The sequence below is a fragment of the Ammospiza nelsoni genome, chromosome 6 (genome assembly GCF_027579445.1).
Source record: "Ammospiza nelsoni isolate bAmmNel1 chromosome 6, bAmmNel1.pri, whole genome shotgun sequence".
Lineage (NCBI taxonomy): Eukaryota > Metazoa > Chordata > Aves > Passeriformes > Passerellidae > Ammospiza > Ammospiza nelsoni.
This window is the reverse complement of record NC_080638.1, coordinates 28,851,438-28,865,690: the sequence shown is the minus strand read 5'-3', so window position 1 is coordinate 28,865,690 and position 14,253 is coordinate 28,851,438. Positions and strand designations below refer to the sequence as shown.

The following is a 14,253-nucleotide window of genomic DNA, read 5'->3' as shown; positions in this document are numbered from 1 at the left end:
TACAGTTGTACCAGAAGATCCGCTGTACTATGTTCCATAAAAAATGTGAATGCTATAACTGTGGCTCACCTAATTGCCTGAAGAACACCACAGATGCAACAAATCAGAAAACGAAGTACTACATTTTTCAGATGTGTAAAGGTTGTACCAATAAGGATGCTGAAAATCATTCTCAGGCAGAAAAGGAAATTATAGCAGACCTGCATGAACTGCACTGCATGTGTACAGCTTGTCATTCAGGGTCCTGTGCATTGCAGGAAAATCCATATCAGTACCTTTCAGGCTGGCTCTGATTTCAATCCATAGGAGCTGTACTGTCCACAGCTCTGAGTCATCCACTCATGACTCACAATGAGTCATTACAAATGGAAGACCAAGGCACAGAAATAGTGTATTCACCTTAAAATCAGACCAGCAGTCTATAGTACAGCTGGAAATGAACATGTATTTTATATTGCCTGGTAACCTAAAACTTCCATCCTGGCTGTAACTTCTTTCTGAAGACTAGAATCCATTTTTACAACTTAATGAGACCATGCAGCAATCCTGCTTTTCACTTTTGTACCTTATTCACTATGGATCTTATCCTCACAAGCCAGGTATCAGGAAGCTTTTTGCAGAATGGAATTATACACATACTAAGCGGCCTGGCAGCAGAATTCTCTTTATATAATGAGGTAAATTTTCCTTTTTAAATTCCATATCTCGTAGCATCAATACTTTCGTCCACTATACTACCAACTGACCCTTCTTCTCCTAGCAAAGTAGGCAGACATACACTGTCATATTTCTCCTCAAAAGACCTCCTAAATTAATCAGTACCTCTTCTCAGCTTACTATAAACCTGATGTTGATTCTGTTTTTCACACTCCAGACATCATTTGAACTGAACAATATTACTTACTCATATTGTAGGGAATTGGAGATTCTTTTGGAAAGGAAAGACAGTTACCAAGGGGGGGGGGGGGGGGGGGGAAGAAACTCATGGGCGTTTCTGAAGCTGTCAAATAGACAGAAGCCAGAACCCAGACACAGTTCTCTTAGAACTTTTCCAAGATCCCTCTGTCCCTTGGATGGTGACTTCATGCTTATTGACACTGTGTTGAGAAATCACAATTCATGGAAAAAGACTGAAGGAACTCAGGTGCCTTAGTGTAGAGATGAACATAGTGTACAAATAATTTTATAGGTAGTTGCACAGAAGAAAGGAATAAATTCCTTTAGGTGATAGGATATGAGTAGAATAATGGGTGAAATAATTCATTTAGTGAGAATAGCAAAACAGCCCCTAAGAAACTCCTTGATTTCATCGAAGTACTTTTACAACAGGTTGATTAACACAGGCCAGGAGTGTTGTAGAGACAGTTGGAAAAGGGACTAAATGTCTCAAGGTCTGTGACTTGTCATTTGCAATTAACTAGATACTTATTTAAACATCTACAAAACTTGGTAAGAGCTTTTTCATCTTTGGCTGATAGTTCCTTTGCTCCTTGACTTTTGCCAGAAATGTGAGCTTATGAAATGTTTTTACCTTTCTACTCTTCAGTGAAAGCATTGTTTGTGCCTCCATTTATATATTAATTTTAGTTAAAATTTTCAACGGTTTTTCAATTCTAGGATATGGTATATGTTAACTTACTGACTAACCAAACCTCTGAATTTTCCATCACTAAGGTCTGATCATTCTGCTATCCACATCCTCCTTTTATTTTTTCTTTCTTTCTCTCCCTTCTTTTTCCTGACATGTGACTCTCCAAAAATGTTTGTGGAGCTTTGTCTTCTGTAGTCAACAAAGCAGAAACATTATTCAGAACTTCTGACTCATACAGAAATAAATAAGTACCACCAAGACCCCAATGTCCAGGCAAGGAGGTTCCAATGGGAGTGTTTGAAACCAATGAGTCTGGACTTTGCAGGATGTGTCATCTACTGCCATACATGTTGATTTGAAGAAAATAACAGTAGAGTTCAGAAGTTCTTCCACATTGTTAATCATGTCACAGACCATCACTTCTTCATCACACACCTATGACTGTTTGTGTACAGGTGCAGTTTTAAATATTTAAAGATTCCTTGAAGAAAAATTTGATCATACCTTTCAGACAAAAACTGTTGATGAAAATTCTCACATCTCCCTTACTACATAAAAAAGGAGATTTCCAGGAAAGCAAACTTATTTTTCCATTGCTACACCTTATGAAGCCTAGTAGCTGGTAGCATTAGAAAGTTGTGTTCCATCTATAGACATTCCTGGAAATTCTGATCTATTTCTTCAAACAAAAAAGATATTAGAAGTGGGTACCTCATTAGATATGTGACTATTTTCTCATTGCTGTTCAAAAAAAAAAACAAAAGCCAAAGCTATGTCTAGTCATGCCCAGAAATAGTTTGCTGTCACTTTGGTCTTTACTGGCTTGTTTCTATATTTTTTTAAAATTCAGACCAATTCTATTTTTTGCCCCATTACATGATTTAACATTTATTACATTTAATCTTAAATAATTATGGATAATATTTATAATTATGAAATATAAAATATCCATATTAAGATGTAAGAATATCTTTACATGACTGGAGATTATTTTTCATACAGCCAAACTTCTTAGGAAATCATATTCATGGCCATGCACATGCCAGCATAATTAAATTTTTTTGTTCACATATTTTCATAGCAACTATGTGGTTATAATAAAGTTTAGTCTGGCAAGCCTTTTGGGATTTGGAGTAATTTCTGTAATTAATCCTCCTACTCTCTAATTTCAGAGTTTTGGTGTGCAGTACTTTCCTTCTTGCAGTCTACAGCCAAGTGAGACATTGAATTAAGACAACACACTGTGTTGTGATTTAACCCCGGTTAGCAGCTAAATCCCAGCAGCTGCTCATTCACTCCTCCACCCCTCTCCCAGTGAGGAAAAAAGTGGATAGAAAAGGCAAACCTCATGGGCTGAGATACAAACAATTTAATAATTGAAAAAATATGAAAGATATTAATTAGACACTACTACTACCAATTGTATTGGAGAGAGAAATAAAACCCAAGAGAAACAAGAGATGCCCACTACAATTGTTCACTACCCACTGCCTGATGCCCAACCACTGATACCTCATGGCCAACTCCTACCCCATTAATATACTGGGCATGGAGTTCTGTGACATGAAATATCCATTTGGACAGTTTGGGTCAGCTGTCCTGGCCACGTTCCCCTCCATTCTTGTGCACCTCCTCACTGGCAGAGCACAAGAAGCTGAAAACTCCTTGATTTAAAGTAAGAACAACTCAAACCCAGCTAAAACATCAGCCTGTTGCCAACACTATTCTCGCACTAAATCCAGCAATGTAGCAGTTACTATAAAGAAAATTAACTCTATCCTATCTGAAAGCAGGACAGTTTGCTTTACTGATTTATCTTGCACTACCTGGGATACTTAAAAACCTCCAGAACAAACAGAGAGGTGCCCGTTTGCTGTGGTTCACAACTGCTGACTAACAGCTGCAAAAAGAGACACACTTTAACATTGAGAGAGACAACTAGAACTAACAATGTAAGAGCTGAACAAAGGGCATAGGACAGGTTTTGGCTCAGGGAAACTTTTTCCAAGGGAAATCAACACAATGCATCTGAGCTTAACTACATGTACTATCCAAAATAAAAAGAAAAAAAAGAATAAAGAAAGGGGGGAAAAAAGAAACTAGAGTAGCTCAATTTCATATTCTTATTTACATAGAGATTTTAATGTGCTGGTGGTTTTCTGGGCTTGGTTGTTTGGGGTTTATTTTGGTGCGTCGCAAAGATATTCTGCAAGTCTGCACTGACAGAGGAAACGCTGGTATCTGTTATGCTTACCAACATCTCTGAACCTAAAATAGTAGAACAGAAAGCCTTGAAGAACTTCTTGGTCTATTTCTGGAGTAGTGACTTAAAAAAGATTAGATCTTTTCTTTAAGGGCTTCCTTCACATAAGTGGAAACAGATTTTCCTTTTGAAAAGACTCAGTTTTAGTTTATTTTTTTCTCTGCTTGACTTTTATTTGAACCATCCAGGTTTTGTCTGCTTATAAAGAGCATGTGGTAATTTGGAAACTTACAGCTCACTATACTTTAAGTGATGATGAAGGAAAGGCTATTTGGTCTTTTAGAGCTTTCAGTGTGCAAAAAGACATGTACACCTGGTGTGATTCCCATGATAATGTGCATGTCAATTGTATTAGATAATGAATTAACTTCCAAAGTGATGAGAGAAACTATGTCCCCTGGATCTGAAACGATGAACAGGTAAACAGACAAACCAGATAAACAAGTTTGTTAAGGTCTTTCCATTCTCTTTAATTGAATCAGAAAATTCTCCTGAAGAATTGTACACCGCAGGCAACATGTCAATTATTTGGGACACAATAAAGTACTCTTCACAAATGGATTAATACTCATGAGCTCCTCATTACATCTAGCATGCGGCAAGTTTTCTTGGCATAACTTATTACTTAAATTAAGAGGTGGTTAGGGTGTTTATCTACCCTGGGAGGAAAAGTACTGCCTACTTTAGAGTGAATGTGAAAAAATTATTTGTTTGGTGCATAAGAAAAGGTGCTTATGCTAGAATAACTGTCACCTTTGCAGTGCCTTTATGGCAGATTTGAAGGAATATGTAGTTCCAGTCGAATATTTTCCATCTGAAAAATTGTAAGTGCCTTTCAAAGGTAAGCAAAACCCGTAACTCCTTTTCTCTTTTTTGTAACCCAGGAAAAGATCTACTATTGTGTATAAAAAAAGCAACTCTCTCCATCTATTGCCATCAACATTGGTTCATTTCCATTCACAAAATGAACATTTCTTCACTCCATCAGCTTGCTTATTACCTGCTTCAATTGTTAGGACACATAATACACATATGCATTCACTACATATAGAGAAATGTATGCTTATCAGCAGTGTTTACCCACACCACTATGACTGGTGGCCCACTGGTTGAGGCAATTCCCTTTGATAATGAAGAAGTGTCTTCCTGAAACTGACATGGAGAAACTCGCAACTGTTTGGGTTCACCGCTAGGTTTGGTTCACAGCTTCCACTTCTGGGTAATTCACTTGGTAAACTACAAGAGCTAAAATCTTCCTTTTCATGAAGTATCAGGAGGAGATACTGTTTCCTAACCCTACTTTTTAATGATGATCTCCTAGTGATGAATGAAGAATGGGCTTAAATTATTCACGCTATCTACTTATCCAGCTGGGAGTAGGGAAATAAAGGCACTTTTATTTTTTCCTGCTTATACGGTGTGTTTACTCAATTCATACAAGCTGCTATGAGCACAGCAAAACTGTACTTCCTCCTTCCCGCAGGCCTCCTGCAATTGGTCCCACAGGTGGACTAAGCCACTGCGCTGGCACTGTGGCCTGCAAATGCGTCCTATGGGCTGCTCTGCGATGATGGCCCCAACGAGGAGTACCCGCTCCGTGCCCACACAAGCCTCGAGAGTCGTGCCTGCAGTGAGGAGTCACCTGTGAGAGCAGTGAAGCCCCAAAGCAGATAGCCTCCAAGAAATAATGAGTTAAAACATAGAATGTGAGGCATTTGAAGAAGGCATAATATTAGGAAACACATAGAGCAATTAATCAGCTAAAGCATGAAACACAAGGACAGGAAGGAGATAGGGATAGGGGGAACTGATGGGCTAAGCATGTTCAGAGCCAACAATGTCAAACTGACCCTAAGAACTCTGCCAAGCTATAGAGACCAAGCCAAGTACACCGGGAATTAACCAAATTAGGGAAGAGGTTCAAAAGTTTAAAGAGGAAGACTCATCGGAAAGACCCCATCTATGATGAAGGCAACAGGAACGACCACCTGAAAATTCCCCAAAAGAGATGTCTCCACCTACGCTCCGCCCACGCTCCGCCTACACCACGCCCCATATGAATATGCATGATTATGTATCTGATCTGATGTAATCTTATACCCAAAATTGTATATAAGGCTTGCTTTTGCTATGTGAACTCAGAAATCCATTTCGTGATTTCTCCGACGCGTCGTAATAAAATACCTCCTGCTTATCTGACTTATGCTGAGTCTCTTAAGCAGTTATTCTCGCCTTTTGGGGCAAAATTCGGCATCATTTTCTGGCGACCCAGATGGGACCAGACAGGAGATCCGGGCCCTGAGGTCCTCCCGGGCCGGGTCCGGGGTCGGGATTCTCTGGGCGCCCCTGACGAATTTTTTTGTCAGAAGAGACCCCCCTGGACTGGCGCCTTGGTGGACGGAGGGTTCCCTGCATCTCCTGCTTCAATTAAGAGGTATTTTAATTGTTTATTGGTTTTATTGGTAGGGAAACGGGGGTCAGACGTGACCGCCCGAAGGGAAAGCTGGGGGACGCCCCGGTAACGAATCCCATTGGGTTGCTAGCATTGGGTTGCTAGCATTGGGTTGCTAGCATTGGTTTGCCAGGGTTGTTGCTAGCATTGGTTTGCCAGGAGATTCCCGGCATTGTTTTTGTAGAGAAAAGGACAAAAGTCCTGCTGAAAGAAGTGTTTGTTTATCTTGGTATTTTTTGGTCTGTATGGGAAACTGTTTTAACATTGTGTTTGATGTTGTAATACTGTGAATTAAGGGTTAAGAACTGAAACTGCTATCTGAAGAGGTCTGTCAGCCGGTGATCTTTTGTGTCTGTTTTATGTGTTTGTTGCAAAATCTTACAGAAAATATCTTGCTGCTCTCTCTATAATTTTTAGAAGAGAATAAGTTGATAGATATCCGGAAGAAAATTGTGACCTCCTGCAATTGTTGCACTGTCTACGGTTGCGATTGCACGAATCTGGCAAACTGGTGTCTCACGGTCTGTAGGTGACCTCGCGTGACCAAACCCGGTAACAGTCTGTTCTGATATAGACCATAAGGTAGGAATTCCTTTATAAAGGTGTGAGTGTATGGTTGAGAGTGAATGAGACGCAGCATCGCTGCGACGCGAGAAGCCAGGACAAAAGCGACTGAAAATTGTGTGTGAAGTGTTAAACCAACACAGGGAATAACTATGGGAAGTCAACAGAGTAAGGACGTAAATATGAAAACCCCCTTAGGATGTATCCTAAGACACTGGAAGGACTTGGGAGGGATCCCGGGGGGAAACATAAGTAAAAAGACACTCCTTAAATATTGTACGCAGTGGTGGCCGTTGTACAAGTTAGATGACAATGAGAAATGGCCGCCGGAGGGAACAACTAATTATAATACTATTTTGCAATTGATGCTTTTCCTTCGCCGACTTAACAAATGGGACGAAGTGATGTATGCTGACATGTTCTTTACCCTAAGAAATAAACCGGAGTGGCAAAAAGAGTGCGGGGTAAATGTAGCACCTCAGGACCCCCTAGTGCTAGCCCTGGAAAAAGATAAGAAAGGTTCAAAGCCTAAAGAACGGTGCTGTGATGCATGTAGCATTGGGCAGCAATGTCTTAAATTGACAAGAAGGGATAGTGGAAAGGAGAGCGAAATAAGCCTGTGGGAATACCATCCATTCGCCCCAGGACGGGAAGGGCCTCTTCCCAGGCCAAGGGAGGAACAAGGGGATCCTAGCCCCTTAAAGGAGCTGGAACGATGGTGGAAATCTAAGTTTGGGCACAGTTCTCAGAAACTAGATAACACTTGGGAGGAGGATAGTCCATTAAAATCGGGGATGGACAAGAAGGAAAGCAGCCCGCAGGGACCAGATAGTCCACAGGGGTCGGGAAGCTACAAGGATGCTGACAGCCCACCCAGATTAGAAGTTGAGAGGGAAGAAGGCAGCCCACATGGAACAGAGAGTCGAGGGGAGACACGCAGCCTCCCCAAACTAAGTCCATATGGGGATGGTAGTACACCCAAAAGTGGAGGTTTTGGGAAATCAGGTACCTGTAGAATAGAAACTAGCACACCGAGGACTGGGGATAACTCACTGGGAGGCAACGTCTCTAAGCTAAGGTATAGTGAGAAGAATGACACTGAGACATGCGAAAGGGAGGTAGAGAACAACTCACAGAAGCTGAATATAATAATTCAGATAGAGGATAAGAGAGATGGAAGGGGAACAGAAGATGAGGACAGTAGCCCGGAACAGGATAGGCGCCGGCAGATGCGGGAAGAAAGGCGACAGATGCAGAGCGAGGCGCGGCTGGACTGTGTAAACCATGCCAGGGGGGTAGTAGAAAAAGAGTTAACAGAAATAAAAGGTGAAGATGAAGAACAGGGAAAGGGAAAGAGAAAAGAGAAAAAAAAAGAATAGGGAAGACATTGAGGCACAGGAAGATCCTGGGGAAGGGACTAGTCATTCGTATTATACCAGATCTGTGGCACGGAGGGAAGCAAAGCAAGAAGAGGAACGGAACCATACAATAGCTCCTCTCCGACAACTTATGCCAATGGTAGGAGAAAGGACCAGGGTAAAGGTACCGTTCTCCACAAGTGATCTGAACAATTGGAGGGATGAGGCAAGGAACTTCAGGAGGAATCCAGAGGGAGTAGCGAAGAGGTTTGAATTAATGGCAAGGAATTTAGATATTGATTGGGAAGATATAGAGGTGATGTTGTCAGAATTGACAGATACAGAAAGGGAACTCGTATTGGAAACAGGAAAACGACATGCTCAAGTATTATCAGGGAGACTAGAAGATAATTTCCCCAGTAGTAAACCAGAATGGGATCCGGGCAACGAAGAGCACTATCGACGATTGGTGCAGTACAGAAAGCTGATAGCGATGGGCTTGCGTAATGCGATCCCTAAGGCTATCAATTGGTCGATGTTATATGACATTAGGCAGGGAAAGGATGAGACCCCGTCAGAGTTTTTGGATAGACTTAGGGCAGCCATGAGACAATACACACCCCTGGACCCAGCAACGGAAGAAGGGAAACAACACCTGTTAGGATTAATGATGGGACAGAGTAACCCAGACATCAGAAAGAAATTGCAAAAGCTTGAACATCCAGAAAATAAAAACCTGGAGGCCTTGCTGAATGAGGCATGGAAGGTATATAATAATAGAGAAGTTGAGGAGAAGAAAAGGGAGGACAGGAGGATAGCTCGAGTAGTGGCTGTGGCAGTGGCAGCTCAGAAGACAGGTCACTCGGAACCTGGAACCAGGGGTAGGAGTAGAGGCTACCCGGTGAGAGGGGGAGGAAGGTTCCAACCCCACCCAGCTAGAGTAGGGCCAGATCAATGTGCATACTGCCTACAGACGGGACACTGGAAACAGGAATGCCCCCAGTTAAAGAGAAGGCTAATGGCCACCACTACCACCACACAGCAAGAAAGTGAATGAGGGGGACCGGTGGGCCATACCCTAGCAGACCCACTGGTTAAAATGGAGCTAGGGGAAGGTAAAAAGGAATTGGACTTTTTGATTGATACGGGAGCAACCTTTTCGGTTTTAAATCAAGAATTGGTACCTAAAAGTGATGAATTTGTACAAGTTGTGGGAGCAACAGGCCAACCAGAAAAGGCTTACTTTTTGAAACCTATCAAATACAAAATTGGGAAACAAATGGGAATACACCAGTTTCTGTATTTGCCAAATTCGCCAAAGCCTCTACTAGGGAGAGACTTGCTAGAAAACTTGGGAGCCATAATAAAGTTCAAAAAGGACAGATTTGAATTTCAAGTAAAAGAAGAACAACTGATTACAGCCCTAAGCCTAACAATCAGTTGTGTGAAACCTAAACCTGAGAATCACAATTTTGAGCGAATCCTGAGCGAGGCATACCCATTAGTATGGGCTACTGATATACCTGGAAAATCAAAACAAGCAGCACCGATTGTTGTTGAACTTAAAGATGGGGCAAGACCGGTGGTAAGAAAACAATACCCTTTGAGAATAGAAGACAGGAAGGGGATTGAGCCCATAATCAAAAGGTTTTTGGAACTGGGGTTATTGGTAGAATGTGAATCGGATTTTAATACACCAATCTTGCCAGTAAAGAAACCTAATGGAGCTTACAGACTAGTTCAGGACTTGAGAGCAGTAAACGAAATAACCAAGATATTACATCCTTTAGTTGCTAATCCATACACGCTTTTAACTAGACTCAAGGATAATTTGGCCTGGTTCACTGTATTAGACTTGAAAGATGCATTTTTCTGCCTTCCCTTAGCTCCCGAGAGTCAAAAGATTTTTGCCTTTGAATGGGAATCTGTAGATAAAGGAAGAAAGACCCAACTTACCTGGACGGTATTGCCCCAAGGATGGGCGAACTCCCCTACGATTTTTGGGAATCAGTTAGCCAAAGAATTAGAACAGTGGGAAAGGCCGCTGGGAGATGGCACCCTTCTGCAATACGTAGATAACCTCTTAATAGCAACAGTGACAGAGGAAGAATGCATTGAATGGACTATTTCCTTGTTAAATTTCCTGGGTTTAAGTGGATACCGAGTTTCTCAACAGAAAGCACAGCTGGTGCAAAAAGAAGTAGTGTACCTGGGATACGAAGTCTCCAGAGGACAGCGATCCCTGGGAGCAGCTAGGAAAAAGGCCATCTGTCAAATGCCCAAACCAGAGACGGTGAGAGACCTGCGCGCCTTTCTGGGGATGACAGGTTGGTGTCGGCTGTGGATCTACCAGTACGGGATACTTGCTAAACCACTGTACGATTTGTTGAAAGAAACCAAGGATGTTCTAGTTTGGACTCCCGAGGCAGAAGGGGCCTTCAAGAAGTTGAAGCTGGAGCTAATGAGAGCACCGGCTTTAGGTCTCCCAGATGTATCAAAACCATTCTGGCTGTTCTCCCATGAACGACAAGGGATGGCCCTAGGAGTCCTGGCACAGCAGTTGGGAACACACAAGAGAGCTGTGGCCTACTTCTCCAAGCGATTGGATGAAGTAAGTAAAGGATGGCCAGGCTGTCTGAGGGCAGTGGCTGCAGTGATAATTAACATAGAAGAGGCCAGAAAGCTCACACTGGGCCAAAAGATGACTGTGTTAGTATCTCACACTGTGTCGGCTGTGCTGGAACAGAAAGGCAACCATTGGTTGTCCCCATCCAGATTCCTAAAATACCAGGCCATCTTGGCTGAATCAGATGACGTAACCATTCAGGTAACTAACATTGTGAACCCAGCTTCATTTCTAGAAGGGAGAGCCCCAGCAGAACCCATCGAACACGACTGCCTGGAAACAATTGAAGCCGTCTATTCCAGTCGCCCAGATCTCAAAGAAGAGCCGCTCGAAGGTGCGGACAACTGGTTCTCAGATGGCAGCAGCTTCGTGAAGCAAGGAGTAAGAATGGCTGGCTATGCAGTCACCACTACAGAAAGGGTAATTGAGTCAAACCCCTTGCCTGCAGGGACTTCAGCTCAAAAGGCAGAGCTGATAGCTCTGACCCGAGCCCTGGAATTGGCAGAAAACATGCAAATTAATATATGGACAGACTCTAAATATGCCTTCTCTGTTGTACATGCTCATGGGGCCATCTGGAAAGAAAGAGGACTATTGACTACAAAAGGAAAAACAGTCAAACATGCAGAAGAGATTCTGCGATTGCTAGAGGCGGTCCAACTCCCAGCACAAGTGGCCATAATGCATTGTAAAGGACATCTGAAAGGTAACACTATACCAGAGATAGGGAACAGGAAGGCAGATACAGAAGCTAAATTGGCGGCCACAAGAAATAGGGAAGCGGAAATAGCGGCCCTAATACCAGGGGAGCTGGATATTAATATCCAGCCAGATTACCAAGAATCAGATCATAGATGGATTCAAAGGAATAAGGGCAAAATACTAGAAAATGGTTGGGGTCGATTAGAAACAGGACAGTTAGTGATACCAGGAAACGTGATGTGGCAGTTTGTGAAGACAGAACATGAGAAGGCCCATTGGGGCCTAGATTCGCTTTACCAATATTTGCAGACCAGAATAGCAGGACCAAAATTATTTACTACTATAAAACACGTTACGTCCCAGTGCGAGCGGTGTCTGAAAAATAACCCGAACACAGGAACCAAAGTACATCAAGGAGCCATAAATCGAGGTAAATTCCCAGGTGAAGTATGGCAAATTGATTTTTCTGAACTCCCAAGAAAAGGGGGGTTTCGGTATTTGTTGGTACTAACTGATACGTTTTCTGGGTGGCCTGAAGCATTCCCTTGTAGGACAAATAAGGAAAGAGAAGTGACCAAAGTACTGTTTAATGAAATTATTCCACGGTTTGGGGTACCAAAGAGCATTTCTTCGGATAGAGGTACACACTTCTGTGCAAAAGTGGTGAGAGCAATAAGCAAAGCATTACAAATCAAATGGCAACTACACACACCTTATCGCCCACAGGCCAGTGGGCAAGTGGAAAAGATGAATCATCTCATCAAACAGCAAATTGCCAAAATATGCCAGGAGACTAATTTGCAGTGGTATCAGGCTTTGCCTATTGCTTTGCTTAGGCTGAGAGTCAAACCAAGATCAAAAGAAAAGTTAAGCCCATTTGAAATTTTGTATGGTAGACCTTATGCTATGCAAGTTGTAAATGGGGACGTTATAGACCAAATCGGTAATCAGTATATTTATGATTATGTAATTACGGTGGGGAAACAGTTTGATAAGAATGCTACTGTGGTGATAGAGCACCAACCTAAGCAACCTGATTGCAAATTGCATCCGTTTAACCCCGGTGATTGGGTATATGTTAAGAATCTTTTAGGAAAACCCCTACAAGAAAAGTGGGAGGGACCTTTCCAAGTGCTGCTGACTACCTTCACCGCGGTTCGGATCAAGGAGCGACCTACGTGGATCCACTATTCACGGGTCAAGAGAGCTCCGGAAAACAAACAAGAGGAGATCAAACCTGCCCTAGATGTACAGACTTCTGAGTCAGCTGTCTCCGCAGGATCACGTGAGAATTCAACATAAACTAACATTGACTTTGCCAAAACCTTTATCCCTCATAGCAGAATTTAATGCCGAAGCTAGAGCTGCATTGCGTAGCACGCCAATACAGTGGATAGGGTGGGTTGAAACATATAGTCAACAAGGACCTGACCCACAGGACCCTATTCACGATCAGCCGTGTTTTGGGTGTGGGGAAAGAAATTGTGTGGGACTAATTGGATTTCTTTGTGGAGGTTGTGATAGAAAATTTTGGAACGTACAAAGTTGTTTACTGGACCTCCAATGTTATGAGTGTAGCTGCAAAGAAGCAAGGGAAAATGACGACTATTTGGCCTTAGAGAAATTCGCCAACAGACCCATTTTAGAGGCTAGGGAATTGTTTGAAGCACCCGAACAAATTGTATTAGGGTGGTGCCATTGGAAAGTACACCGCTGGTTACAATATTGTTTGAAACTTAGTCGTTCTAAGGTTTTATCGACCCGTTGCTATTCTTCTGTCCCACGACATCCACTAACAAGTGACCAAATTGGACCTTTTAAAAAACAAAGAGATTTAGACACTGAACTAGAAAAGACTATTTTACGAGTAAAGCAAATTCACACCAAGCAACAAGAACGCCAAAAGAAACAAAATTGACAGCCAGACATTATGACCCCGACTCCACCCCAAACCTTTACAACTCTAATCATTGGACTAATGATAGTGCTTCCCCAAGGCTCTGCCCCAATAGACCCATGGTCTCATGCGCACCAGTGTATCCACCCAGAGTTGGGAACGAGAGGGCCCTATTTCGAGGTTTATGCCTTACGAAACAATCAGCCATATGCAAGTGAGGTGTGGGATCAGCCCTCCATGGTAGCATACAAGGGAGACCAAGTCCAAATTGGGTGTCGAGAACTCGACCCAGAGGAAGGGAAAACAAGGCGGCTAGTATTAACAATTAAACCCTTGATGCCAGCCTTTAAACATAACCTAATTACCTTTAGTCCAGTGAAAATGGGCAGGCCCACAGTTTGGATCCAGCAAAAGGGCCCAATTTCGTGTCAGTGGAGCGACTTCAGGGAGGATCCACCTGGATCACAACAACCGATAAAGGGGGTGATTTATAGAGAAGATTCACTTGGGGAGCTACGCCCTCAAAACATAACCTATGACCCTCACCCCCTTCTCCATTCTCCGGGAGAAATTGTAATATCTAGTGGTCCTGAGGGAGAAAAAGCACTGTGTGAGATGGCATTTAGATTGGATCAGTCAATGATGTTCACATGTGAAAGGGAGTTGAAAACACTGGGACAGGATATTAGCTCCCTCGGGCGTGCTCTCGGGCGTGCTGTCGATTATAGGATACAATTACCAGAAGACGTGATCCCATTGTATCCAGATCTAGACTTGCCTCAAGAAACCACCCTACCAGT

General features: G+C 42.6%; 1 protein-coding gene across 1 annotated transcript; it reads left to right on the top strand.

The window, feature by feature from the left end:
- Positions 1–9,327: 9,327 nt before the first annotated feature.
- On the top strand, positions 9,328–12,858 carry LOC132074856 (uncharacterized). Its single transcript, XM_059474893.1, has one exon. The coding sequence runs from the start codon at positions 9,328–9,330 to the stop codon at positions 12,856–12,858; it is 3,531 nt and encodes a 1,176-aa protein (XP_059330876.1).
- Positions 12,859–14,253: the final 1,395 nt, after the last annotated feature.

Excerpts from the sequence above, each read along its gene's own strand:
- LOC132074856 (XM_059474893.1), top strand. The coding sequence starts at position 9,328 with ATGGAGCTAGGGGAAGGTAAAAAGGAATTGGACTTTTTGATTGATACG.